Below are 26,605 nucleotides of genomic sequence, written 5' to 3'. Positions count from 1 at the left end.
CTCGCTCCCTTTGTTCCCTCTCTTTTTTGATGGTGCAATATACTCAATAGCGTATTTCCTCTGTCATTAAACAAAACGCAAAAAAAAGCACACATTTTGAGATTGTTTTTGCATTTTTCTGTACGTGTGAAAATGTGTGTGCATGCAAAATCAACAGGCCTGCGGTTATATATTTGTAGGAACCTCAGTTAATTACAACGACAAGGGAAAAAAACAAAAACGCTTTAATCCATTGTATCTTGAGGTTTTTTTGTGGGCTTGTCGCGGGGTGGGACGGGGCTGGGGAGGGGAGGGGCTTGTGGGCGCTGGCAGATGTCCAAGCTCCAGTCCATATTGCTCTACCAGAGCACGCAGCGGCTTTCTCCTTGTACACCCACGTTACCTTGTAAAAACAGTTTTTCGTTTTCAGCCCGGGAAAACACCGTGTCCTTTCACCCGGTGTTACTGTGTGCATCTGCTCCGCTGCAAACCGTCTGCTTTTCTTGCATCACTCTAAAGGGTCCGAAATAGTCAAACAGTTCAGACTTAATGATATTTCTGCTTTCTGCAACCTTGTCCCCTTTGCTTCCACTGCATCAAAGTGCAGGGAAGAAAGGGAAGGAAAAAAAAGCCTGTGTTCAATGTGACTTATTTGCAAGATGCGGCGTGATTTGCTATCCTGCAAGCAATGTGTTGCAGCCATCAGCGAGAGTTTCCTACCCCTGTTGAATAACCCTGGTAATTATTTGTCAAGAAAAGTTGATCTGAAAATAAATAGCCGCTGTGGGGAAATAAAATGTGCCTGATGGCCATGTGTTGATACTCTCACCGGGGAGACTGAAAACCCCGCTCCGCTGGGTAAAGTAACTGATTAAGATTCACATTATGGAACCACGGGCACTTTAGGATAGTGTTGTCTCCTGGGCGAAGATATTGAGTGGAGTTAAATGTCAGACTTTGTTTTATCATCACGCCGGAGCATAAAGCACAGACTGCATAAAAAAAAAGTGCAGGGTTCCCCCCCCCCCCCCCCACCGCAAAAGCGTCCACAACTCCCCTGTCAGCTTGACGGTTCCTGAAAACCGGTCGGCCACGGCGCGCCACAGATGCGTGTTTCTGTCGGGCAGATGCTGGACACTGTTCTCAGAGAATTGTTTCCTTCTGCAAGGTTTCATTTTTCGCTTTTATGTAGCCATAATTTGTTTATGGAATGTAATAAGCCAGTGCATATCTTTCGCCTGCCAGTTTGGCGGTAGTCCATTTCCAAACTGCCTGCCTTTTTTTTTTTTACATTTATGGAAGACTGAATGACTCCTGAGGATAGTATCAAAATATATAGTCTAATAGTTTGATAATTTATTCATCGGAGCATCCATTCCATCCATTATCCAAGCTGCTTATCCCGATCGGGGTCGTGGGATGCTGGAGCCTCTCCCAGCAGTCATGTGGGTGGCAGGTGGGGAGACACCTTGGACAGGCAGCCGGTCCATCACAGGGCCTCCCACAGTCCAAAGACGTGTCGGTCAGGTGAATCGGCCATACTAAAATTGTCCCTAGGTGTGAATGTGTCATCAGAGCATTTTGACAAATATTTTATCAGGTGATCACTGGTTTTCAGTAATTGTAGCTGGGGTTAGCACATGCAACAGGGAAGCATTTATTTTCAACCCCCCCTCCATTTTTTTTTTTTTAGCATTTGTTTTACTCAGATATAGGCTGGTATGTTGACCTTATCTATTGTTTCTCAAGTGTATATTGTAAGCAGCTTTGGAGGCTTTATAGAGACTTATCCGACAGGGCTGCCGCTGTTCTGGTGGAACATTTGGACCTCTGGCAAGTGTCAGATTTTCAGCAGCACAGTAAGTCTCTTAACCCAGTTCTTTTCTCTATCTCTCTCTTCCTCTCTCTCTTTTTTCCTCACTTTTTCCCCTCTGTGTTGCTTGGTCTCACTCACCCACTGAGCTAACAAGCAGGCTGTGATTTATTTTTCATGTGTGGCATTGTTAGCCCCCCCCCCCCCCCCGGCATCAGAACTGTTGTGCCAGTGTTTAGCCTGGTGTGCGTCCCACAGGGGAGGAGAGGAGGGAGGGCAGCCAGAGCAGCTGCACATCCAGTCCAACCCAGCAAAGTCCTCCAGTTCTACTGAGATAGCCCTGATGGACGCCACAGCCACTTTGAGTAACACGTCCATCTTCACTAGCCGGCTTGAATGTCACGCACCGCGAGCCCAGTCGTCTAATGCCGCCGCCGGCCAATGGGGTCGCTCCCTGCAATCTCCGATAGGACGTGCATGTTTCAGTCTGGGGCGGGGCGGGGCGGGGGGGAGGGGGGGGGGCAGAGAGAGCACCAAAGTGCCAAATGATTGTCCGCGGTAAATAAAAAGCAGACGTCTCCTTTTGATGATATATATGTGCGTGCTTCAGTTTCCAATGCTGCGGCGCAATCACATTTGAAAGCATTTGGCGCTCCCAACATAACATGGGGGGACCAATCAAAACAATAACTGCGGTGCCTTTTGACAAAGCCCTTGGCTCCCAATTGTCAGAAGATGTAAGCTGACTCATCCACACAAGAAGGGCATGTATCCCTGGGAGCGAGAGGCAAAGCGCTATGATGAATCTTCCCCCTCTGTGTTCCTCCTCTTTCCACAGAGGCTGCATGGATTAATTACTTGACTAGTAGCTAGTTTAGGCCCATTATTTATTTTTCTGTTTTTCTGTTGAATAAATGTATCCCCCCCCTCTCTCTCTCTCGCTCTCTCTCTCTCTCTCTCTCCCTGCCTAGATTTTATTCTGCTCAGGACTGTAAGGCTTCACCCTGTGGAAATAAGAATGCATTGATTATTTTCCATCTAGCAAATATCCCACCAACTGAGGAATAACATGCCTTCCCCCTAATTGGTTTGTTTATCTTGAGCAACAGACTCTGGGTTTGTTTGGACTCTGGCTGGCATCCACACACTGCACCGCTCCTCGGTGTGATTACTCACCTTGGGAGGAGGCTGCTGGAGCAAGGTTGATGTTCCCCGCATAGACATCAGGCTGTCATTCTCCCCGCTTATGTGACATCATTTGCCAAGACAGATTTGTTACAGGAAAAATAAATTTGGGCCTAAAAAGGGATTGATTTAAGGACAGGCTGCTAGTGGAAAAAAGGGGGGGGCAGGTGACAAGAGGGGTGGGGGCTCCCACAGACATTTCACCACTCAAAGGGCTGGTGCTGGATCCAAACAAGCTGCCAACAGAAGATGGATTCTGGCTTTATGTATAATTGATAAACTGTATGTTCTAGGTGTCAGCTTTAAAGAGGGAGCTAGGACTATATCAGGAAGCTATTTTTCCTCTCCAAGGCCGGCATCATTTTTATTTTGTCCTCCCCCGTTCCTTGGCTTATCTTTCCAGCTCAGGAAGCCCCGTTGAAAATTATCGCTTTCTTTTTGAAGGCAACATTCAGCAAGTGGAGCTTTAAAAGCACATCCTGTTCTCGTACCCATTAGGATTTCTGGTCTAGGGCAGATAGCCATCTGTAAAATTGACTGTACATCCTGAGTTATCAGGATTAGCCATCTCACTCTTGACACCTAACGCATTAATATTTGCTATGGGAGACTCCATCCTGCTGAAAGCAGCATAAAAGGATTAATGCAGCGCTTATCCTTTTGGAAATAATGCCCTTTATTGAGCGGATTTGACACTGTAGAAGCTAATGATGACATTGAATGGAGCCAGAATAAGTAATGGTGCATCATCCTATGTCATGCAGCCAGAATAGACGCTATTTGCATTCCGCCAGCTCAAACGGTATTGATTTTGCTGAAGGCGTTCAGTTGGTTTTCCTCTACAGCAGCTCTTCCATAAAGAAAAAGTGCCTCTCAATCATCACTGTCCTGCAGCTAATGACATTCCTTCCCCCTGCAGGCCCAATGACATGCTTGATCATTCATTGTCAGACTGTACGGTACAATTTCACCTCCGAGCACTTTGAGCTGCAGCAATTACAGTACATGAAACGTAGTATCGTGGCCCGTCACGCACAGATGCTGGTATCAGTGTGGCCATGTCCAGTGACTTTGATGGTGACAAATCTGCATCCCGCCAACTCAGATCTATTTGCATTACGGATGTGTGGCGTTCCATGCAGGCTCAGCAATGGACCAAGGGGTAGGTTGGGCAGACGTTTCAGTCCCTCTGATTTTCCTTTGACATGACATAATTGGGGGTTTTTTTACGATCCTGTATTTCTGCACCCACCGATGCTTTCTCTGAAGGGCGTGAAGTGGCTTGAGCCATGTTATCATTGTTTTAGTTATTCTTATTCCCGGGTCACACTCGAGTCTGACTGCTGCTGAACAGGCTGGCTGATGTAAACAGGGTATGTCCCTGCATGGGGTCTCTGGTCCCTGCCACGCAGGGGGAATTTAAATCAAGCAAAAATGATTGTAATTCACTGGAGGAGAGTCTCCTTGAACTCCTAACATGATTTGATTATAAAGAGGTTAAGGGGAGTTAAACAACTATAATAATAAATCTGTCACGTTTTTAATAAGATGTGCCATTTTGTATTGGGAATTATTGCACTGCGAGGCAGGGAAGTGGCTATCAGGGGCACCTGAGAACGTTTGCTCACTTCGATCTGCTAAATTGCTGTTTCCCCTGGATGTGTGTGTGTGTGTGTGTGTGTGTGTGTGTGTGTGTTTTTTCTTTTCTTTTCATTTTTTTGTTGTTGACAAGATAGTAACCTTATCAATCACAGCTGCTTCCCCCTCCCCCAAGGACTTGTGTTGATATATCCTAAGTGCTTTCTCCGGCTGTGTGATGGGAATATTACATGCTTATTTCAGAACCGCCTCTCTTCTTTCTTAATGAGCTGATAACGCCTCAATTACAACCCAAGTCCTGATTTCTGATTTGCATTACTGCCCCCCCCCCCCCCCGTTTCACCACACTCAGCAGAAACGCACAAGATTCAGATATGTTTCCTTCCACTGGTGAGGTGTCGGCCGGGCGTTTTCGAGCATCCGTGGGTTGCGTCCGTGTGTGCGTGGGCATATGCTTGTGTGCACCGAGACACGGGGGATGGACAGATTAGATTAGGTGCAGTAGATTCTGCACAGCCCCGGTCGTCTGTGCGCAGAATGTGATTTGGTTGTAAGGCTTCAGACAGGCTGTGTGGCTGCCCGGGGCTCCGTGATGGGTGAGGGGACAGACTGACAGTGACAGTCGGATGGTAATGGTTCAGAATGAGGAGGAATGGCCCCTCTAAGACCCCCCCCCCCCACTTCCCAATGGTGGCGCATGACAGCTCTGTCCAAACGCACTGCAAAGGGGATTTTTCTTTGCACCTGTGTGATTTCACCCGCAGAATTGGGACTGTAGGGAATTCATAGATTTTTTTTTTTGTGGATTTTTTCCCCCTTTTTTTCTCCCCAATTGTATCCAGCCAATTACCCCACTCTTCCAAACCTTCCCCGTCGCTGCTCCACCCACTCTACCAACCCGGGGAGGGCTGCAGCCTACCACATGCCTCCATGTGGAGTCGCCCGCCACTTCTTTTCACCTGACAGTGAGGAGTTTCGCCAGGGGGGACGTAGCACATGGGAGGATCACGCTACCCCCCCTCCCCCCTGAACAGGCGCTCCGACCGACCAGAGGAGGCGCTAGTGTAGCAACCAGGACACATACCCACATCCGGTTTCCCACCTGCAGACACAGCCAACTGTGTCTGTAGGGACGCCCGACTAATCCGGAGGCAACACGGGGATTCAAACCGGCGATCCCCGTGTTGTTAGGCAATGGAATAGGCCTTTATGTCACCCGGACACCCCGGGAATTCATAGATTTGTGTGTCTGATGAGATATGCTAAACGACAAATGAAAAATGCAACGCTTGTTGAGACCACATACCGCATTTCTCAGCATCAAGCGCTGCGGTAACGCGGCGGCTCGTCAGCTGTTCAGATGTCAGCGCTCACTAGAAGCAGAGAACGGGAGGAGGTTGTATTACATTTATGGTTTTTGAACATGGCCTCGATTCAATAGCCCACCGGGAGTCACAAGGCCCCGTGTAAGTTAAACCTTTGGATCTGTGATCGGAGACCTCGATCCCTCAGCGCAGTGCCAATTCCATATCACGTTTCAGTTTGTTTTCATACACAGCCACATGTTTGCTTCTCCTTTCCTTCATGTCGTCTGTCTTGAAACTGAAACATCATGTCTGGAACTTTGGCTGGGGAACTCTGCCGTTCATGAAAAATGCATCCACTCTGCTCCCCCCCCCCCCCCAAGTCTACGCCTCTGATACTCATGTCATATTATATCCATGTCATGTCAGGGTGTGTATGAATTATGCAGCAAGTGGCAGTTGAGGAGACCATATTGATGCATCGTCACTGGAAGTCCTGTGCGGATTACTCACACGTCATGGCAAAACATGAACAAGACTTAATGAAGGATCAGAGCCCCTACTTGTTTCTTTACTGTTTAGCTTTGTGAGTAAATAATTCTCAGTGTGTGTTTACAGAAAGCATTCCAGTGGAGGTGTCTCTCCTTTTTGTCTGTTTCTCACCTCAGGCGATATGTTAGTCTCGGCCCGGTCCCGTGTGCCAAGTCTCTCTTTATCTCGACCATCATCATCGCTTATTTTCTAGTTCACTTCAGGTGCTCCGACCAGGTCAACTCGCCGGGGTGTAGTTTCCCTTTTAGTCAGCTGCATTTGGACTCGCTCACGCTTTGTCCTTTTTTCAACAAATGGCACCCAGTAGAGCCCTCAGAGTGGTCCCAAATTGCAAAGGTAATTTATTTCTTTGCAAGCCAAATTTATGCATGAGTAAGAGATCATATTGTAATATGAAATTGCTCAGCAGTTGTGCACACACACAAGTCGTTGCTCAGGATCAGCGCCTCTCCTTTTTATGAGTCCTCTCTGTGCTATGATCCTATGGTGCCACCGAAGCATTCAGATATAGTGTATTCCCTCACCAAATAGATGTCAGGAGGGAAAGAGGCCCTGAATGGTTCCTCTTGAAATACAGCTGTTTACCTGGTGTCCATCTCTCTCTACGCTAACAAATGTCCTCCCCGAGTTAAATCCACTACAAATGTTTCAACACGGCCTCTTTAAACTAGATGTGCAATACAAAATTGTTGTGCAATACAAATGTACAATTGTCAATACACATACGACTGCTGTACACTGGTTGCAAATTATTGCCGTTATTGTTGTGGTTGTAACATAGGTATGTAATATAGTATATAGTTGTAAGGTGGATGGTATGTGAATACATAGTGTCTACTTCTGGTACATAAGATAATAAAGTGTAATATAGAGAGAGTATATAGCATTGTATAGGGGCATGGTGGGTTGTGGAGTTGTGGTATAGTGTATGGGCAATATGATATATAAGCAATATGGTATAATGTAAGGGCATAGGGGCAACACGGTGGCTCAGTGGTTAGCGCGGTCGCCTCTCAGCAAGAAGGTCCTGGGTTCGAACCCCAGGGTTGTCCAACCTTGGGGGTCATCCCAGAGCATCCTCTGTGTGGTGTTTGCATGTTCTCCCCGTGTCTGCGTGGGTTTCCTCCAGGTGCTCCGGTTTCCTCCCACAGTCCAAAGACATGTAGGTCAGGTGAATCAGCCGTACTAAATTGTCCCTAGGTGTGAATGGGTGTGGGTGTGGGGGTGGGGGGGGGCGCCCTGTGCTGGACTGGCAGCCTGTCCAGGGTGTCTCTCCGCCTGCCGCCCAGTGCTTGCTGGGATAGGCTCCAGCATCCCCACAACCCCGATAGAGATAAGCGGCTTGGATAATGGATGGATGGATATGGGCACAGGTTGTTGATTACCATAACAAAACCCTGTATAGTAGCGACATACCTGTTGTGCATCCATGTTTGCTTACAATGTGCTGTTGTTGTTCCATTTATTTCTTCTGGGGTTTTTTTTTTAGGTTTTGTTTTGTTTTGTCTTTTTCTGTGTGAGTGATGTCTGCAAGTGCTAGAAGCTGCAGTGTACCGGAGTCAAATTCCTCATGTGCATGCACACTTGGCCAATAAAGTCGATTCTGATTCTGATTTAAAGGGTATTAGTCTTCTTTAAGGGCGTCATTCCAACAGTTTAAATTTAGCACCAAAAAAAAACCTCCCTTGAGCTTTGCATCCCATGCAGAAAGCTATGTGCCTTTGCTTGTAAATGCAGATTAGCTGCATCATGATATATATATATATATAAAACAGGTTTTAACTCCATACTTGAACCTGTGGTTGCCAGTGATTGAGTCAACGTTGGCTCGTTCAGTAAAATTGAGATGATTGTTTTACAGGGCTGCGATTGCAACGGTTTGGCAAGAGTGATTGAAGGTTCAAAGCGCCGATCCCTGAGCATAGCCTGGGGATAGGTTTCCGGAGAAGCTGACACTTCAGACGTATTATGAAGCCATCATGTCTAATTTGCACAGGCCCTCTTTTGTAATTTACCCTCAATTCAGAGAACGCTCTCCTGCTCCGCGGCACAATGCACACTCCGCTCTCATTGTTCACACTCATTGGAAGAGACACTGAGTGAATGGGTCTTGGAGCTCAAATAATGTGCGGCACTGTTGCTGTCATATTTGTTGGTGTGTAATGGTTCTTGATATGTACTGTCCCGCTGTGGCTTTTTTTGTTGTTGTTTTCTTGTTTTTGTTTTGTTTGACGGAGCGCAGACAGTTGCGCACGGCACCGGAAGTGTTTTCCGTGCGCGCTGTCCAAGCGGCGTGTTCACGGCTCGCGATCCCGGCCGACTTCAGATTGAAACGCCTGACAGAAAAAGAAATTCAAAACATGGCCCGGGTCTGTTCGGGGGGTTGTAAGAACCACTCTTAAGACTCGGGTTTTCCACATGCTACCCAGACATTCTCAGTTCTCACACACATTGTCTGTGCACATCTTTGAAGATGCAAATATGTCAACCACATGTAACCAACCACCGAGAGAGAAGCCGAGATGCGCAACGGTGTTTCTCACGGCTCTTAAATGGCTGCCAGTGATCTTGAGCAGCCCTGCCTGCCCATGAAGCCTATGGTTCTTATTAAGGACCGGGTTAGTTTATGCTGGATATTGAATTTATTTCGCTCATCTATTATTGAGCTGGAAAGTGGGTGTATTAAAACTATGTAAGAAGACTGAAGTTTAACTATTTTTTCCCCCGATGCGAAGCACGTCGTGAACCTGGCTTTGAACTCACTCACTCATAAACTGACATTTAGTCTCACGTTTAGATGTACCATCTGTGTAGCTTTGGAGGGGGCGGGGTTGTGACTCATCCAAAGACGTTTGTGAGTGCATTTAAAAATACCAGGGGGCGTCCGGGTAGCATAGCGGTCTGTTCCGTTGCCTACCAGCACGGAGATCTGGGTTCGAATCCCCGTGTTGCCTCCGGCTTGGTCGAGCGTCCCTACAGACACAATTGGGTGGGGAGCCGGATGTGGGTATGTGCACTGGTCGCTCCTCTGGTCGGTCGGGGTGCCTGTTCAGGAGGGAGGGGGAACTGGGGGGAATAGCGTGATCCTCCCACGCACTACGTCCCCCCTGGCGAAACTCCTCATTGTCAGGTGAAAAGAAGCAGCTGGTGACTCCACATGTACCAGAGGAGGCATGTGGTAGTCTGCACCCCTCCCCGGATCGGCAGAGAGGGTGGAGCAGCGACTGGGAAGGCTCGGAAGAGTGGAGTAATTGGCCAGATAAAACTGGGGAGAAAAGGGGGGGGGTATACAACACAACAATCTTCAGATATATACACAAGGATTGACTGATACAGGTGAAATAAGAGGTGATAAGGTGCAGTAGTACAAAGAATACATCAGCGATGCTGAAATAGATGTTAGCAGGTTACTTACATACATGCCTGAGGTAGATGGACATGAGAATGTACCAGTATATGTACAATGTACAGTACAGTATATACAAAATGGTTGCATTTATTGACAGTGTTAAGCATTAATTTGAATGACAGCCTGTGGAAAGAAACTGTTTTATACGTATATACTGTTACAAGACATTAAAGATTTTGCTTCTTTTTTTTTGGATTTTCCCCCATTTTTCTCCCCATTTGTACCCGTCCAATTACCCCGCTCTTCCAAGCCATCCCGGTCACTGCTCCACCCCCTCTACCGATCCGGGGAAGTCTGCAGACTACCACATGCCTCCTCCGATACATGTGGAGTCGCCAGCCACTTCTTTGCACCTGACAGTGAGGAGTTCACCAGGGAGATGTAGCACGTGGGAAGATCAGGCTACTCCCCACAGTTCCCCCCCTCCTCCCGAACAGGCACCCCGACCAACCAGGGGAGGCGCTAGTGCAGCGACCAGGACACATACCCACATCCAGCTTCCCACTCACAGACATGGCCAATTGTGTCTGTAGGGACACCCGACCAAGCCAGAGGTAACACAGGGATTTGACTGGCGATCCTCGTGTTGGTAGGCAACGGAATAGATCGCTATGCTACCCGGACGCCCCAAGATTTTGCGTCTTCTTTAATTAACATAATAATCCTCATTGGTAAGAAAATTGGCAAAACACATTTATTTCCGCACCCCCATTACTCTTCTTTCTCAGCCTCTCCCTCGTATTCTGTCACTTGTCATTGCCCATGTGATTTCCTTGAGGTAGGATTTAACACAAACATCATCATCAGAGATGCCAGTAAGATGTGCTCTGTACACAAACGTCATCATCAGAGATGCGAGTAAGATGTGCTCTGTCACCTTTATCTTGCTCAAACAAATCAATCTTTCGATCCGTCCGTTATCCGTTATCCAAACCGCTTATCCTGCTCTCAGGGTCACGGGGATGCTGGAGCCTATCCCAGCAGTCATTGGGTGGCAAGCGGGGAGACACCCTGGATAGGCTGCCAGGCCATCACAGGGCAGTCTGTTTACTGTTTTTTTTTTTAAAGCTGGCTAAAAAGTTTTAATTTTAAAGTGTTTCTGATGTGTCACCAACATGATTCAGATGAGCTAACTTCAGTTCTGTTGAACAATAGATAAAAATAGATGCAAAAGCATCTATTTTACAATGTCAGTGTTAAGTGCCCACTTGGGATATGATGTAAATAATGTTATGTGAGCGACTCAGTTGAAAATGTGCAGTCAATATTAGTGTCATAGATGAAAAGCACAACTGCTGTGTGACTGCATAATTGGAAGTAGGCCTATGTGTCCTTGTTATTCATCTCTCAATTATTGCAGCTTTGTCATAGATTATCTAGGTATCATGACTGGATGACTTGGTATCATAAATAATTCCACTCTTGAAACAATATTTATATAGCTCTAGCTAGCTAGCTAGCTTTAATTTCTGTTGTGGACATTACAAGATATCATAGCTTGGCATGACTCGACTAAGAAGAAGCAGGTAAATTAATAATGTTTTCCCCTGTGCTGTCACCCTTCTTTGCAGTACCCCTTGACTCCTGAATTTGAAATGGTGCTCCGTCACCTGATCCTGCAGCGTGGAGAGTCATGTTTTTGGCTCTCATCTCAATATCTAAAAGCGAAATGTCAAAGATAATCTATTCAGTCCTACCACAGGAAGAGTGACTCACAGTGTTCCAGTTCAAGACTGCGCTACATGTTTTTACGAGGCCCACCCAGTTGGCTGGGCCCACTGATCATGAATCAATCAATGTGAAAGGTGTGAAACATTTATAGGTGGCCCCTGCAGGAGGCCAATTAGGGCCGTCTCAGCGGCCCCTGCCATGTGAGACAGGGAACCCCCTTGCATTGTCATATCAATATTCCTCTGTTGATCTCCAGCTGAGACAAGTCCGGCTGCTCTTTCCACACATGCTAATTTGCATTCCCCAGCGTGTGTGGGAGATGCCAGGCCGACTGCCTCTCCCCGCCCCCCCCCCTTGTCCTCCATCCTCCTGTTGTCTCTCTCTCTCTCTTTTTATTTTTTGTATTTTTTCATTTTTCATTTTTTTTCCAAGAGGAAAAGATTTCTTTATTCCTGGCATGCCAGAGAAGGGCCCTCTGAGGATTACATTGGCTAAGCCCTTATCACTCCAGGAAATTCACTGCCTGCTTAAAAAAGTGGTAGGAGTAGAAAATCAAGGGGAAGTGTTATTCTTTTTAAGTTTCTCCCTATTCCCATGGAAAGTTATTATAGCTTTGAAGAAAAGTCCCTTTTTTTTTTTTGGGGTGGGGGCGCTCAAGTTTTCTCGTAACTGCATTTCATATTTCACCCTACCTTTTTTTTCTTTTTTCTTTTTTTTGTCAAGCAGCTGGTGGAATTTTAGAAGTGGAAAATGTGAAGGCAGGTGTTTGAGAGAGAGAAAGAGAAATGGGGGAGGGGAGGGGAGGGGAGGGGGGAGCTCAGGGAGGGCTTTGCTCACTGGGAAGCGATGTTAAACATCCAGGGGAAATGTTTGTTATTCTAATGGGATACCACCATGGTAACAGCTTTTAGAGACTCCCAGGGCTTTGTTTGGAGTATATGCACGCCTTCATCAATCTCCTCTAATGTTTTTGGGGATTAAGGACTATAATCAATCCTTTCTCCAAGTCATCACCTGCTTATCTACGAGGAATATGATGCAGGAACGTAGCAGACCATGGCCCTATTGTACGCAGCAGAGGCAATAAGTAGTCCATTAATATGGATCACAAGTATAAGGGAATCCGTAAATGATGTCAGTAGTTGTAAGTATTCTTTTAGGTTGACTGCACTAGTGCTGCATGGCTGCCCCAGAGAGAGAATGGCCAATATTAGGCTCACTCATGAAAAATTAAAAAAAATTAAAATTAAAAAATCTTGCAACCGCAACCTACGCATTTTTGCAATTGGTATATCCCGGCCTCGACTGTTTTAGGTTTATATGTCTCCGATAGCAGTAATGAATTACGTTATTTTCAGCTTTAATGCCTTTACAGGGATTAAAACGCAATAGAGTGAACTCATTTACAAGACTGGAAAAAGGAAAAACTGTCGAATAAGAAGCCCTCATGTTTTAAAGGGCTCCAATAACTCGTAAGCCCTTCTAGTTTTATACCTTCTTTTTTTCTCTCTCTCTCGCTGCAGATTTCCTTAAGTGGCTTATGTGAATTGCAATTGCCACATTGAGGGCAGGCATATACAGAATACATTTCTCACTGGCTGTGACCAGTTAACAGCACATTGAACTTTAGCGTGCGGTAAAAGGAGTGTGTGGCGGTTTCCCACACGGCGCTGCGGCAGCATGGCGCTCGCTGTGCTGTGGGAGCAGAGCCTGACCTGAAGCTGAGCCCCCAGCCGGAACAGCCTTCCATCAAACCCGCAACACTGCTCTCTTATCTACTGGCATTTCTCTCTGATACAAATAGCCAAGAAGTGATGTAGTTGGCTACATGTCATATCTGGTACTGTAGTGTGCTCTATCTGCTCCCGTCTCTGTGAAATATAATGCCTTTTACGTACCAGCCTTTGCCTCAGCCGTTTTCTACAATGGTAGTAGAGACAGAGACCAGTGTGTTTGCTCGTCTTGGCCAAAGGCCAGGGGCTCTTTCTGATATAATCCCTGCCATCGATCAGACTTTGTTTACTCTTACATGGTTTCTCTTCCCTCCAGCAATTAGGAGGCAACCTTCCACCCCCTGCTCCTCAGACTAGCTTTTCATGTTTATTTTTTCCTTAAGTGGTAATTTTTCATGTTGAGGATAGGCTCTGTGAAGTGTGGGCGTATGTTAAGTAACGGATACTTACTCAAACAGCCAGTGACATATTTGACATGAAATTTAATAATCTGCTTTTCTTTTTTTTCTTTTTTTTGTTTCCTCATTCATCTATTTTCACACAGGAGGCTTCTAACAAACAGACGGTACCATGTGTCCGCACAGCGTCGCCTCCTTTCAGGATGACCGCCGCTCGTTTAATTTAAGATCCTCCACCCAGAAATCACTGGTGCTGTGAATCTTTTTTTTTTATAAAAATGGACGCGGACACTGAAATCAAAGATGGCTCCTCCATGGCTCTGAGAGACACTTGTCCCGTAGTCCCGTCACGTGGTCTGCTCTGTGGCTTTGGCTAGCAAGGATTTGTTATGCATGCAGATAGGAGACATTTCACTCCGTTGGTAAAAGGATAACCACAAACAGATGTAGCCAATGTATACAGTGTTTTTATAGCGCTAATTGCTTTAACTGGGCCCAATGACTGAAAGTTGACATCGACCCGGTTGACCTCTAAACGGCACATCTGAACAAAGCTGACAGTCTTAAACTCACTCACATAATGATTTACTCATCAGAAACTCAATGGGAAAGGTTGTCGTGATTTCAGAATGTTTATCGTGTTGCAGGAAATCTTACCTGGATGAAATGGCTCACAGCACTGGCAGATTATTTTGCTTATTTTGGAGCCTTTCTTATTTGAATATGCTAAATTTCGTCGCAGTTTTGACACACCCGTTTCTTTTATTTATTTATTTATTTATTTTTGCTGTGCTGGCGTGGATCATCCCATCCTACTAGAGAAGTAAGAGGGGTGTGTTTTTGGCCCTTACCGCTAATGTGTATGAGGCTTTTGCATTAGGGCTCATCTTGTTTTTGATGACCTTTTGTTATGAGAGTCGTTCTTGTTGCCTGTCCAATTCACATACTGTGATGCCTAAGGGCTGAACGTCAATAGCAGTGTTTTTTTTTTCAATTCTCCCCCTTTTTCTCCCTAATTGTATCCGGCCAATTACCCCACTCTTCCGATCCGTCCCGGTCGCTGCTCCGCCCCCTCTGCCAAGGAGGTGCTGCAGACTACCACATGCCTCCTCCGATACATGTGGCGTCGCCAGCCGTTTCGTTTCACCTGACAGTGAGGAGTTTCGCCAGGAGGATGTAGCGCATGGGAGGATCACGCTATTCCCCCCAGTTCCCCCTCCCCCCCCGAACAGGTGCCCCGACTGACCAGAGCAGGAACTAGTGCAGTGACCAGGGCACATACCCACATCCGGCTTCCCACCCGCAGACATGGTCAATTGTGTCTGTAGGGACGCCCGACCAAGCCGGAGGTAACATGGGGATTCACACCGGTGATCCCCGTGTTGATAGGCAGCAGAATAGACCGCTATGCTACCCAGATGCCCCCAATAGCTGTGTTCTTATTTTATTTTTTCAGAGTTAGATGTAGATTTCCTGATTATGCTTGCATCCATATCTGTATAAGATACTGTCCCCGAGTCGGTGAAGCTGTCTGTATATTCTTATTTATGTCAGTGCTTAGAGGAAGGAAGAGTCCTGTGTGTGTTTTGTGTCTAATAAACAGCCCTTACGCTGCAACTTACAAGGAGAATATGAGCATGGATGTGGCGGACAATTTTTTCGACTGCATAACATTGCATTTACTTTAACAGCTTTAAGCTGCTGCTGCAGTATCTTTCAGACTCTTTTCTTCTCTTTGATTGCCATGATTTCCAAGTCCTGCTGTGGACTTTCCATTAGCTGTGATTAGCTGAGCGCAGGTATGCAAGGGTCTCCTGACTCAACACTCAACTACTTAAGCAAGCTGGGTTTTAACAGAATCCTGCCCCTCCTCTTTAACAACCAGCAACACCATCAACAACAACAACAACACCACCAACATCATCAATACCATCAACACCACCACTACTATCATCAACACCACCACCAACATCACCAACAACAACAACAACACCACCAACACCACCAACACCACCACTACTACTACTATCAACACCACCACCAACATCACCAACAACAACACAAAAACCAACACCATTACCACCATCATCAACAACACCACCAACATCACCAACAACAACACCAATACCAACAACACCACCACCACCATCACCAACAACAGCAAAAACACCAACACCATCAACACCACCACCAACACCAGCACCACCATCAACAACACCACAAGTCAAGTCAAGTCAATTTATTTGTATAGCCCAATATCACAAATTACAAATTTGCCTCAGTGGGCTTTACAGAAACACAACATCCTGTCCTTAGACCTTCTCATCGGATAAGGAACAACTCCCTAAAAAAAACCTTTAACAGGGAGGAAAAATAGGAAGAAACCTCAGGGAGAGCAACAGAGGAGGGATCGCTCTCCCAAAACAGACAATGTGCAATGGATGTTGTGTTTGCACAATTTACAGACTACAACATAATAAAATATTTTTACCTGCTATAGAGACACCTTCTAACTTACTTGATTCTATATAGTGACAAAAAGCTTGTGCAACAATAAGGAAGAGATAAACAGAGACTGGACAGCCTTGGGGTATACCTATTTCTAGACAGAATCTTTGAGTAGTACCATCACTTAGATTCAAAGAGCTGTTCCCATTTGCATAGAGGGTTCTCATTGCATTGCAAACGTTGGTTCGTTCGTTCATTCATTCATTCATTCATTCATTCATTCATTCATTCATTCATCATCAACCGCTTCTCGGGGTGGGGTCGCAGTGGCTGCAAGCTAAGTAGGGCACTCCAGACGTCCCTCTCCCCAGCAACGCCCTCCAGCTCCTCCTGGGGGATCCCAAGGCATCCACCAACAACACCACCACTACCATCAATACCACCACCAACATCACCAACAACAACACCACCACCAATACCAACAACAACAACAAAAGGCACATCAAGTCCAAAAGTTCTATGATGGTGAAGATGATTTTGCACCATACTCTTTTTACATCATCCATGTGTACCCAGTATATCTCAATATTTATCTGCCCTCGGCTTGGAGAAAACAAAGACGCTCACAGTTGAGTGCAAGCATCATCATCAGAGAGCTGGAAATGTAAAAAGATGAAGCAAGGACTACATTAAATACAAAAAAATACAAAAAAGTGTGTGTGTGAGAGAGAGAGAGCGAGAGAGAGAGAGCATGCATGCATATGTATGGTGTTTGTGTGTGTGTCTGTGTGTGTGTGTGTGTGTGTGTATATATATATATATATGTGTGTGTGTGTGTGTGTGTGTGTGTGTGTGTGTGTGTGTGTATGTATATATATATGTATGTATGTGTGTATGTGTGTGTATGTATGTGTATGTGTGTGTGTGTATATATATATATATATATATATATATATATATATATATATATATATATATATATATATATGTTGCTTTGCCTGGACAGGTACTGTATGTCTAGCAGCCTTTCAAAGTCCACAATGTAGTGTTACAGCTTGATGTGATATCTGATCTACATTTTTAGAAGACAATTGGGTTACAGACTTATGCAAGTCCACCCTTCTGTCCTTCAGGCAATCAGTTTTTCCGAACTTTGTTTAAGTGGTTCTCCGATCCCCAGTACTAGCTGTTTGGCCTGTTTTGTGTTAGATACTAAAAGGCGGTACCGAGACCACAGGCACTTAAAACTGTATGAGTGCAATGCTGTTTTTAGTTTTATTGTGTTGTTATGATGCTGAAATGATGTTAACGGTTAAAAAAAAATAAAAATTAGATGACGAAATCTACGGGACCACACTGACATGGGAAGAGTCTCTGAAATGTGGCAGCCTGTAGATATCTGGAAGGGAATGAAATTCTCAGAACAGTCCAAGTTGTGTAAAGTCAGAGACAACATTGCCAAATGGTCATTGTCAATAAAAATACGGATATTGCTTCTCTCCACCAGCAATTGCTCGCACTTCTGCAACAAAAATAATAACACCCCGGCTTGCACTGAAAACTGCTGCAATACCCTTACAGCTCGCTCCACTTATTTCAAATTCTAATTCGACGATTAGGCAAAAAGCTGTTGATAGCTGTTTGTGTTTTCATCCGGGGCCATCACATTACAGTTGCAATTAGATGATTTTTTTTTTTTTTAATTTTAAGATTTTTTTTTCAAAACAAGGCATGAATAATTAAGAGTTAGCGTTCTGCCATGTGTTCTCTTTTCTGGTGCCGAGAGCACGCAGTCACAAGTTATTATTAGACTGAATTTAAGCAGTCTCGTGTCCTCGGCTGCGAGCAGCGGGTACCCAGCTCCTGCATCGAGTTTGACAGCCTTCACACAATATTGTGCAAGGGCGCTCCCTTAGCTTCTCATGCTGCTTAAATGTTATATGGCAGACGGATAGTATTTGGAGGGAAAGTGGGGGTCTCACCCGCCTTCTTGCTCCCTTCTCTCGGTCTCTTGCCAGTACCTCACAGACTTTTTTTTTAGAGGGGGGGGGGGTGTATGTATCAAATTAACTCCAAGCAACAGGGCCTCCAAGCACCCTGCCCCTTGTCTTTTCAGCAATCAGCGATTTGTTATTCTAGTCTTTCAACCAAAACCAAATTTGATTCAATGGCTTCAGCAATTACCTGCAATTTTCCGACCTGGTGCGCTAGCCCCTCACTGGAGGGGTTGCGAACAAGTGAAATATTGTCTTTACGCTTCCCTCATCCCAGAGTTTAAGTTGAAGTGCACTAATTCATTTATATCCACAGAGTGGCACATTTGGAAATGTTCACTTCTCCGCAACGGTGTTGAGGAATGTCTGCAGAGGTTCGGTTTCTGTCTGCGCGCAAACTTCTGCGGTTGCCAGAGCCGTCGAAACCGGAGGGGCCCTCTGCGGCGCAGACTGCCCCCGCCACCGCACCCTTTTGCCTTTACACATCTGACCCATATGTTTAATATGTCTTTTCAAGGCAGCTCGGCAGTGAGGAGTCTGAAGCCCGGGACATCTGTTTTCACGTCGGCGTGTTTTGCAAACTTTTTTTTTTATTCCGTCCTGGACTGAAGTGATGTAGAAACTGCAGGAGTTCAGACTCGACTCCAGAAGTGTGTGTGTGAGCGTGTGTGTGTGTGTGTGTGTGTGTGTGTGTGTGTGTGTGTGCCTGCCTGTGTGTCAGAGTGATGTTTCCCCTTCAGAGGCACTGAAGGGGAGAGAGCTACTCGCGCTAAAATGCTAATTAAGTGCAGTGTGGCAGGCAAGGACACTTGAGAGTGTGTGCATTAGCAAGTTTTTAACTCCCTGCAAACCAAACAGTTTGTTCTTGTCTTTCGCTGCCGGTGGCTGCGGCGGCAAAACAACAGCAGAAGCTCGAGTGAACATCATCTCACTCTGGAGCATGTGATAAACGTCTGTGCGTACCGTACTTCTGTGTGTCTGTGTGTGTTGCTGGGTCATTGCGGCTCTTAATTATGTACCTTTTACGCAACATAAATAACAGAGTTTAAGAAGAAAGCACATCTCCTCTCTCTCTCTCTCTTTTTTTTTTTTTTCCAGGAGGTAACATATGGTATGTATAAGGCGGAGTCGGTTTGTGCTGTGCAGTGAATCATTTTGTGGATTAGTATTGGCATTTAAATGCTTTTGGCTTTAAATCTTGTCTGTTTTAGATCTTAAGTACATTCCTTGGCATTCCCTCTTCCTCTCAGGCTGTCCTCTTACCCTGGCCAACACATTTTTGAAACTCTGAAGCTTAACTGGAGAGCAAAAGCCAGCCATCTGAACAGCCCCTGAAGCTGATCTCACATTACTATTAGCGAGGAACCACTCAAATAACACTAACTCTTTCAATATTGTGATGCCAGCAACAATTTAACCTCTCGCTGGGGTTAAACAACTTTTTCCATGCAAGTAGTTTTCTCCATTACTTTTATGCAGTGGAGGCATGTGAGGTTAATGCAATTATGTTCTCTGACGGGCGTACAAATTGTAGGCAGGTAGTGTGACACACTCCCCTGAAGTGTTCTGTGGTTGGCTCTAATGTCTTGTTTTATCCATGCTCATTAGGCCGACCTTGGCCAGGTACGTTTTAGTTATTGCTGTAACCTTCTTGTTGCAATCCTATATTTCTTACGTACCGCAGGAGACCGTGGCAGCATCAGGGAAAGATATCTGTTAGTTTCGAAGTTGAGTAATATTCAAACCGGAGGGGGGACAAAAACGCGAGGAAGAAATGCTCTCGCTTGTTCCTAAGTCATGTCTCTGCCCAGTTGTTAAATCCAGCATTTGTGGCACATTTACTTTGCCCCGGAGGACCCGACTGACATGATACTCCCTTTTCCTCATCTCTAAAAAGGCCTTTTACAAGCATGGCCTCGCTCAGTTTCCGGTGGAATTGGCCTCATTCCAACCCCTTCAGAAATAATGGATGAATTCCTAGATATCTGATTAGGTACTTCAGAACATGATTCCAAAATGTTAGCGAAAGCAGAGGAAGCAGATGCTATCAGTGTGCTTGGTTTGCCCAGCAGTCAGATCAAGCAGTCCAGAAAACGCTCAGAATGCTGAATCAGGCCGCGAGTTTTGTTTTCCCTCCGAGGTCGATTTGTTATCTTTTCTTTGGACTTAATTGAACTTTTTTCTAAATGAAACTGACTGGCCATTCCGATACAGACAAAACCTCATTAGCGCAGTAAAAATTCCCATGGCTTTGTAGTCCTACACTCTTATTTTCTTTTTGAAAATGCTCTGATGACTACAGCGTAGCCTTAAAAGCCCTCTTTTCATCCTTGTATCCCCCCCCCCCCCCCCAGTTGTACTCGGCCAATTACCCCACTCTTCCAAGCCGTCCGGGTTGCTGTTCCACCCCCTCCACCGATCCGGGGAGGGCTGCAGACTACCACATGCCTCCTCCAATACACGTGGAGTCGCCAGCTGCTTCTTTTCACCTGACAATGAGGAGTTTCACCAGGGGGACGTAGCGCATGGGAGGATCATGCTATTCCTCCCAGTTCCCACTCTCCCCTGAACAGGCGCCCCGACCGACCAGAATAGGTGCTACTGCAGCGACCGGGTCATATACCCACATCCGGCTTTCCACCCTCAGACACGGCCAATTGTTTCTGCAGGGACGCCCGACCAAGCCGGAGGTAACACGGGAATTCGAACCAGCGATCCCCGTGTCGGTAGGCAACGGAATAGAGTGATTCTCAAGTGATTTGGCGGCACCATTAACTGAGTTACCTTTGTCTGCCCTCCCTCACTGTTATCTATGGAGCTAGGGACTGACATTCATTCCTGCGGTCTCCCGGTGTGTGACGGTCTGTTTGCACGGGTGTATTTGTGTAAAACAACAGGCCTTTGGATGTCGGGGAGTAATATATATCTGTGAACTCCGGCATCTTGATGGAGATGGAGCCGCACTGAGCTAATGAAGCTCCAAACCTCGGCTATCGATCGGCCTCGCAACAGCACTTTACAAAGATAACCGAGGGAGAGAGCGACGTGCGGCGTCACGCGCTCTCTGATCGCTGTGACATCTAATTCTGTGTAATGAACCCCGTGAACCAGCGCGCATGATGGGGGGGTTGTCCATGATAATGACAAGGGGGCACATGGCGGGGGGCAGCCCTTTGATCAGCCATCAACAGATAGAAACACCGGTTTAGAGCTCGCCAGCCTTTTTAGAGGAAATGATCACCGGGGCAGAGCCCTCGGAGGAAGCGCCATGACAGAGTAACGTCGATGGAAATTTAGTGCAAACGCGAGCGGCCGCATTTGCACTTCGCCGCGAGGCCTCGACTGTTTGTATTCTTTCCGTCATCCCTTTGAGTAATGGGAAGTGTCAAACAAAAGCGTCATGATACAGCATTTTAAACACACCCCTTACCCCACCGGAATTAAAATAGACCGGGGGGGGGGGAGCTTTTCCTTTTCCGTGACCACCTCCAGCGGCACAAATAAAAATGCCCGTCCTTAAAATAGATCATTTTTACCCTTCAGATGCCCACCTTTATTTTAAGCCCGGTGACACCATGCTATCCATCACACCCAGCTTTCCCGATGAGAGCAGCCCGAGGAGAAACGCTAATACAATGGAGAGGAACTGTGGCAGTATACTGCTGGTGTGGCAGAGTAAGACCTCTATGGTTAAGATTACCACTAATTTCATCTAAGAGTACCATTTAGACATTTTCTTTGTGTGAGTAAAGTGGAAGTCATTCCTCTTTTAGGGTAAACACAGAAAATGGATGCATTGCCTTCCAAGTCTTGCCTCAAATTACTGCTCTACATGGCCAAACATTGCTCCGTGTAATTGTTTGCCAGGAAAATGCTTTTCTGAATGCTTCATTCAGTGTTTTGGCTGGATGGAAACTGTACAAAGTGTACCGAGTACTTTGATCATCTTGACCTGGAAACGCGATAGTCGCTCCACTTCACAAGGCTCCCTGACACCTGGGGAAACCGGATCCGGTATTCTCGATACATGATCGGCACCGCAGCACTAAAGACTTAACTTCTCCTATTTCCTAGTCCGAAAAAAAAAATACAAAGTACTGATGGGAACTGGAATTTCACATGGCTCAGACTTCTGCTTTTTCTTTTTTTTTTTTACCCACAAGCCACCGGAGTCACAAAGTTCACAAGCTTAGTGGGAAAAAAAGGTGGCTTGCCTTATTTTATGAAGGAAAAAAAAATCCCCTCAGCATTTTTTCTTCTGCTTTAAATGGAAAACCACAATTTCATTTTCTCCGCATCGAAGCTGATTAATAATAATTTTGCCGTTTCTGATGGACCGGTTAGAGATAAACCCGAGTCTGTGTGCTATTACGGAGGCCACGCGGGAGTGTTTAAAGTTCACCACCTGGCGGGATATTTGATTGAGCCGCGGGGCCTTTGATCAGAACTTGCATTATGGTAAGCATGGCAGTTTATTTTCAACTGCAAACAAAAAAAGAAAGAAGGCCATTTGTGTCAAAAAAACCCAATCTGCCCCTCCTCTGACACGTTGGCACACCGCTAAAGAAAAATGTCAGGGTCAATGATGGGCCATTAGCCTCGAGTGAGTTCCCTTTTGTGTTTCCGGGCCCCGTTCAAAACACCTCTTGTCTGCTGCAGATGTTACCGTGACACAGCAGCCACGGGCGCTGACCCGGCCCCCCGAACCGGAGACCCCCCCCCCCAAAAAAACCCCAATATGACGTCCAGTAATGAGAATAGTGCGCCTGGAGAATGGAAGTCGGCGTGAATACGTAATAAAGTATTCATCCTCTTAGCGCCACCGCGCTGTAATACCTTGTACGTTTGATTGACTGCACAGTAGCCCCCTATTCACCGGTATTATACCCTATTCTCTTTTAACGTGAAGGTCGCCACTCCGTCACCGCAAATGTCATACGGGCTTTATTTAATGAGCTGCGCCGGCGCCCACAATGGGAGCTTTTCAGCGAGATTAAATGTATCGCCATGCAGAAACTTTTCTTCTCTGCCTGCCCCCCATCCCCACCCACCCCCTTCGCTCCCCACGGTGACACGGTGGTTTTTATAGAGGAGCTTGTTGCTGAAAAACAAGGTTAAGAAGATCAGTATCAAAGGAGGAGTGTTTTTTTGTGTGTGTGTGGGGTTTTCAGGAGAGTCTCGCTTTGGGTTTCAACCTGAAACGCAAAGGTGTTTTCTTACCTGATTTGTATTCATTCACACAATGAGTGGACCTGCCTCTCTTGTTTCCAAGTAAGGAGAGTCCAGACGAGACTTTTGTTCCCCCCTATCATCGGATACGTGCATGTTGCTTCCTCCAGTACAACCCTTGGACCCCGGCCACAAGCTTTGTCCCAGATGGATTTTTCCTGCTTTTCTCCCCTTCTCTTTTGTTAACGGTTGTATGTTCCAAGAAATCATTTCAGATAAATGCTTAAGTGAGCTACCGCTGCCAGTCTCTGGTGTTATTTTATTAACTCCATACCCCATCGTCCCGGCATTGCCTTTGCAGAATCCCAAACCCACAAGTTTCACAGTTTGAATTCGAAAGTCGAGATTTACCCCGAGCGGGTCTTTTCGGGTCCATTTTGGCCCGCGCTCCTCTCCTCCCGCTTCAAACAATGTTATCTATACAATGAATCTTTGGGGATTGTTTTGTGGGTAGGCGCAATCAAAATGCCCAAGATGTGCTAGGGTTTGACTGTCATCCCCTTCTCCCCTCTCGCCATGCAGGGCTTTTTCCTGACCGTGTCCCCGGAGTCAATCCTCAAGGTGGCCAAGCATGCGTCCGAAAACAACAAGGTCTTCTGCATGAACCTCTCAGCACCTTTTATCAGCCAGTTCTTCAAGGAGCCCTTGATGAAGGTCATGCCGTACGTCGACATCTTGTTTGGCAACGAGACGGTGAGTGAAACAGACTTCTTTTTTTTTTTGTTTTTGTTTTTTTCATGGCCTCCAGGAGAAATGTAGTCTGTTTATAACGTTCAAAACACGTTGTTCTGGTTAAGGTGTGTGTTTGTGCGTTCCTGCTTGTGTGTGAACTTTGTAAACAGCGTGCAACTATGTGGTGGTGGTGGTGGGGGGGGGGGTTTGGGGGGGGCTATAATGCACGTGAGCTGGAGTGGGTAGAGGAGCACTTGATTTTTTTTTTTGAACAATAAATCCTCTCAGCCTGTTGAAAATAAAAATAAAAGGCTTCTCCACTTTTTTATTTTTTATTTTTAGTTTTTTTGCTTCTGTCTCCTCTCCGAACTCCTCTCTTTTCTCCCTTAATACACATTTAACATTTTCTCATAGCCACTGCCCCCATAAAGAGACAGATAAGAATTAGCTCGGTAATCATTCATCTTAATCATGTCACCATTTCATGCAAGTTAATCTATCGATTTTTTTTCCCCCGGCGATGTGGAAGTAAGCACTTGGCCGGAGGTCAAGCTGTGGTCACAGACTGCGGCGCTGCTGGGAAGTATCCCCTTACAGGGACGGCCGAACTTGACTTAGGGGTAACGCCTAGACAAACTGCACCCCTGGGGGGGCGTGGAGGGGGGGAGGGAGGTCTCTGGACTGAACCCACCTCCCTGCTGCTAAAGCTACGAAACAGAGCCCTTTTCTTCGGGTCTGAGATGGGGTCCACAGACCACGGATAGGACTGGAAGGAACCGCTCAGCATTTGAGGATTTATTGCTGCTGCTGACTTCAGCTTTTCCTCCTTCTCTGTTCTCTCCCTTCTATAAGCTCCATGAGACCCCCGTTTGCATATCCCCCCCCCAACTCCCCCTGCTTCATAATTGCCATGAGGAACGAGTTTGTCTCCGAAAGCACGGTGTACATTTTGCAAGCCTTATGTATTTTTGAGTGGGTGGTACTGTAACCATTTGCTTAAGAAGTTTGCTCACACCTCAAGTAATTACAGTTTAATGACATATTAATGATAATTACAACATTATATTTGTTGAAGAGGATGGTCTCCAAGCTGCACTCTGTCTAGGCTTGTTCTCTGGATTGAACCGAGTGAAGACTGGCATAGTAACAGTTTCGGTGGAAATCACATCAGATATTCATCGCTAAACCCCCCCAAGCGGCGAGGTCTTCCAGGGTCCCTAGTACTACCGCCCTGTCCGCCATGTTTTGACTGCCCTTGGCCTTCCCCGTGTCAGACCACTGGGCAGAGTAGACGGGAGTGACTGCTCATACAGTAAGACCCCCAGACCTCCCGCCGTACCCGGGCCAGACTAGGTTGGCGGTCATGCAGTGGTGCGTGGTGAGTGACAGGCAACAGGGCTGCCTCAGCTGCACTCACCCCCACCAGCGCCCCTGGTCCAATTCAGCTGCCCCCCCACCACCCACCCACCCCTTCCACCAACCCTACCAACAGCCCTCACCACAACCACAACCACACACCCCCTTCCTCCCATGTGATGGATCAGCCGGAGCCCGTGATGCTTTCATAACAAGTCAGTGACAGTGAGGATCACACGGATTGACTCCCGCAGCCTTGTCGAATATTCTGTAAGAGAAATGTTAATGTGTCTCCCTGTCTCTTGTCTCTCCCCTTCCTCTTCCAGAGTCACAACAGATATCTGTTTTGTGCTTTTACCAAGTCACTGATACATAGCTGCCTGGGGGGGGTTAAACCTAGTCTCAATCAAATCAGATGGGGGTTTTGTTTTCCAAAATGAACATACTCATTCAAGTGAGATTAAAATGCTGGGGTGTTTTTCTCCCTTAATTGTCGTTATTGGGATCCCGTTTCGATCAGATCACAGTTCTCCTTTGGTAGTTTGAAATTTCAAAACAAACCTCCCAACGCTTAGAGGATCCAATATATCAATAGTCTACTGTGTTTCTTCTCCTGTGTTTTCGCCTGGCTCTGAAGTTGAAATATGTGTGCGCCTCTGACTGAGGCTGCTCTGGGTAATTCTGCTGAAACTCGATCTTGCTGGTACTTGTTTGAAACCTGGCATCAGCAGACCTGCCTGCCTGGCCTATCGGCAGCCTCGTGCTTATATAACAGTCCCCCATCCGTCCTGTAATTACTGCCTTTTTGGGGCATAGTGCAGTGTCTGCTCCTCTGCTGCCGGAGAGGTGGAGAGACGAGCGACGCAGTTTCTATGGTGCCAGGGCCAGCGAGATGGTGGAGATGGAGGAGCCCGCCAGGCACAGAGACATCAGATGCTACTTGACTTAATTGGCAAACATGTCGTGTGATAACCTGGGAACAGCACAGGCCTAATTGAGTCCTTCTGCACTGTCTTCTTCCTGACTACCTGACATGAAAACCAGGGCATTACATTCCCCCCCATTTAATGGCTATAGTTAATTAGGCTTGAATGAGGCAGTCATTACTGCTGGAAAAACCACATGCCAGTGGATTCGCCGATAAAATTAGCCACAATTTGCTTTTGCCATTCGAGCATTGGAGATAAACCACACAATGGGGTAGGGTGGGGCAGGATGGGGTGGGGTGGGGTGGGGTGGGGATTGGCCCATTACCGCTGGATT

The 26,605-nt window shown here is 46.4% G+C and overlaps 1 protein-coding gene across 2 annotated transcripts in view; it reads left to right on the top strand.

The window, feature by feature from the left end:
• The window catches only part of adkb (adenosine kinase b), a 113,558-nt gene that overhangs the window by 50,987 nt on the left and 35,966 nt on the right, over positions 1-26,605 (top strand). For both annotated transcript variants that reach the window (XM_056297070.1, XM_056297071.1), the window contains exon 7: positions 23,837-24,007. In XM_056297070.1, coding sequence (XP_056153045.1) covers positions 23,837-24,007 — 171 coding nt within the window. The remainder of the gene's footprint in view (positions 1-23,836; positions 24,008-26,605) is intronic.

The sequence above is a fragment of the Lampris incognitus genome, chromosome 17 (genome assembly GCF_029633865.1).
Source record: "Lampris incognitus isolate fLamInc1 chromosome 17, fLamInc1.hap2, whole genome shotgun sequence".
Lineage (NCBI taxonomy): Eukaryota > Metazoa > Chordata > Actinopteri > Lampriformes > Lampridae > Lampris > Lampris incognitus.
This window is presented reverse-complemented; position numbering and strand designations above follow the sequence as displayed.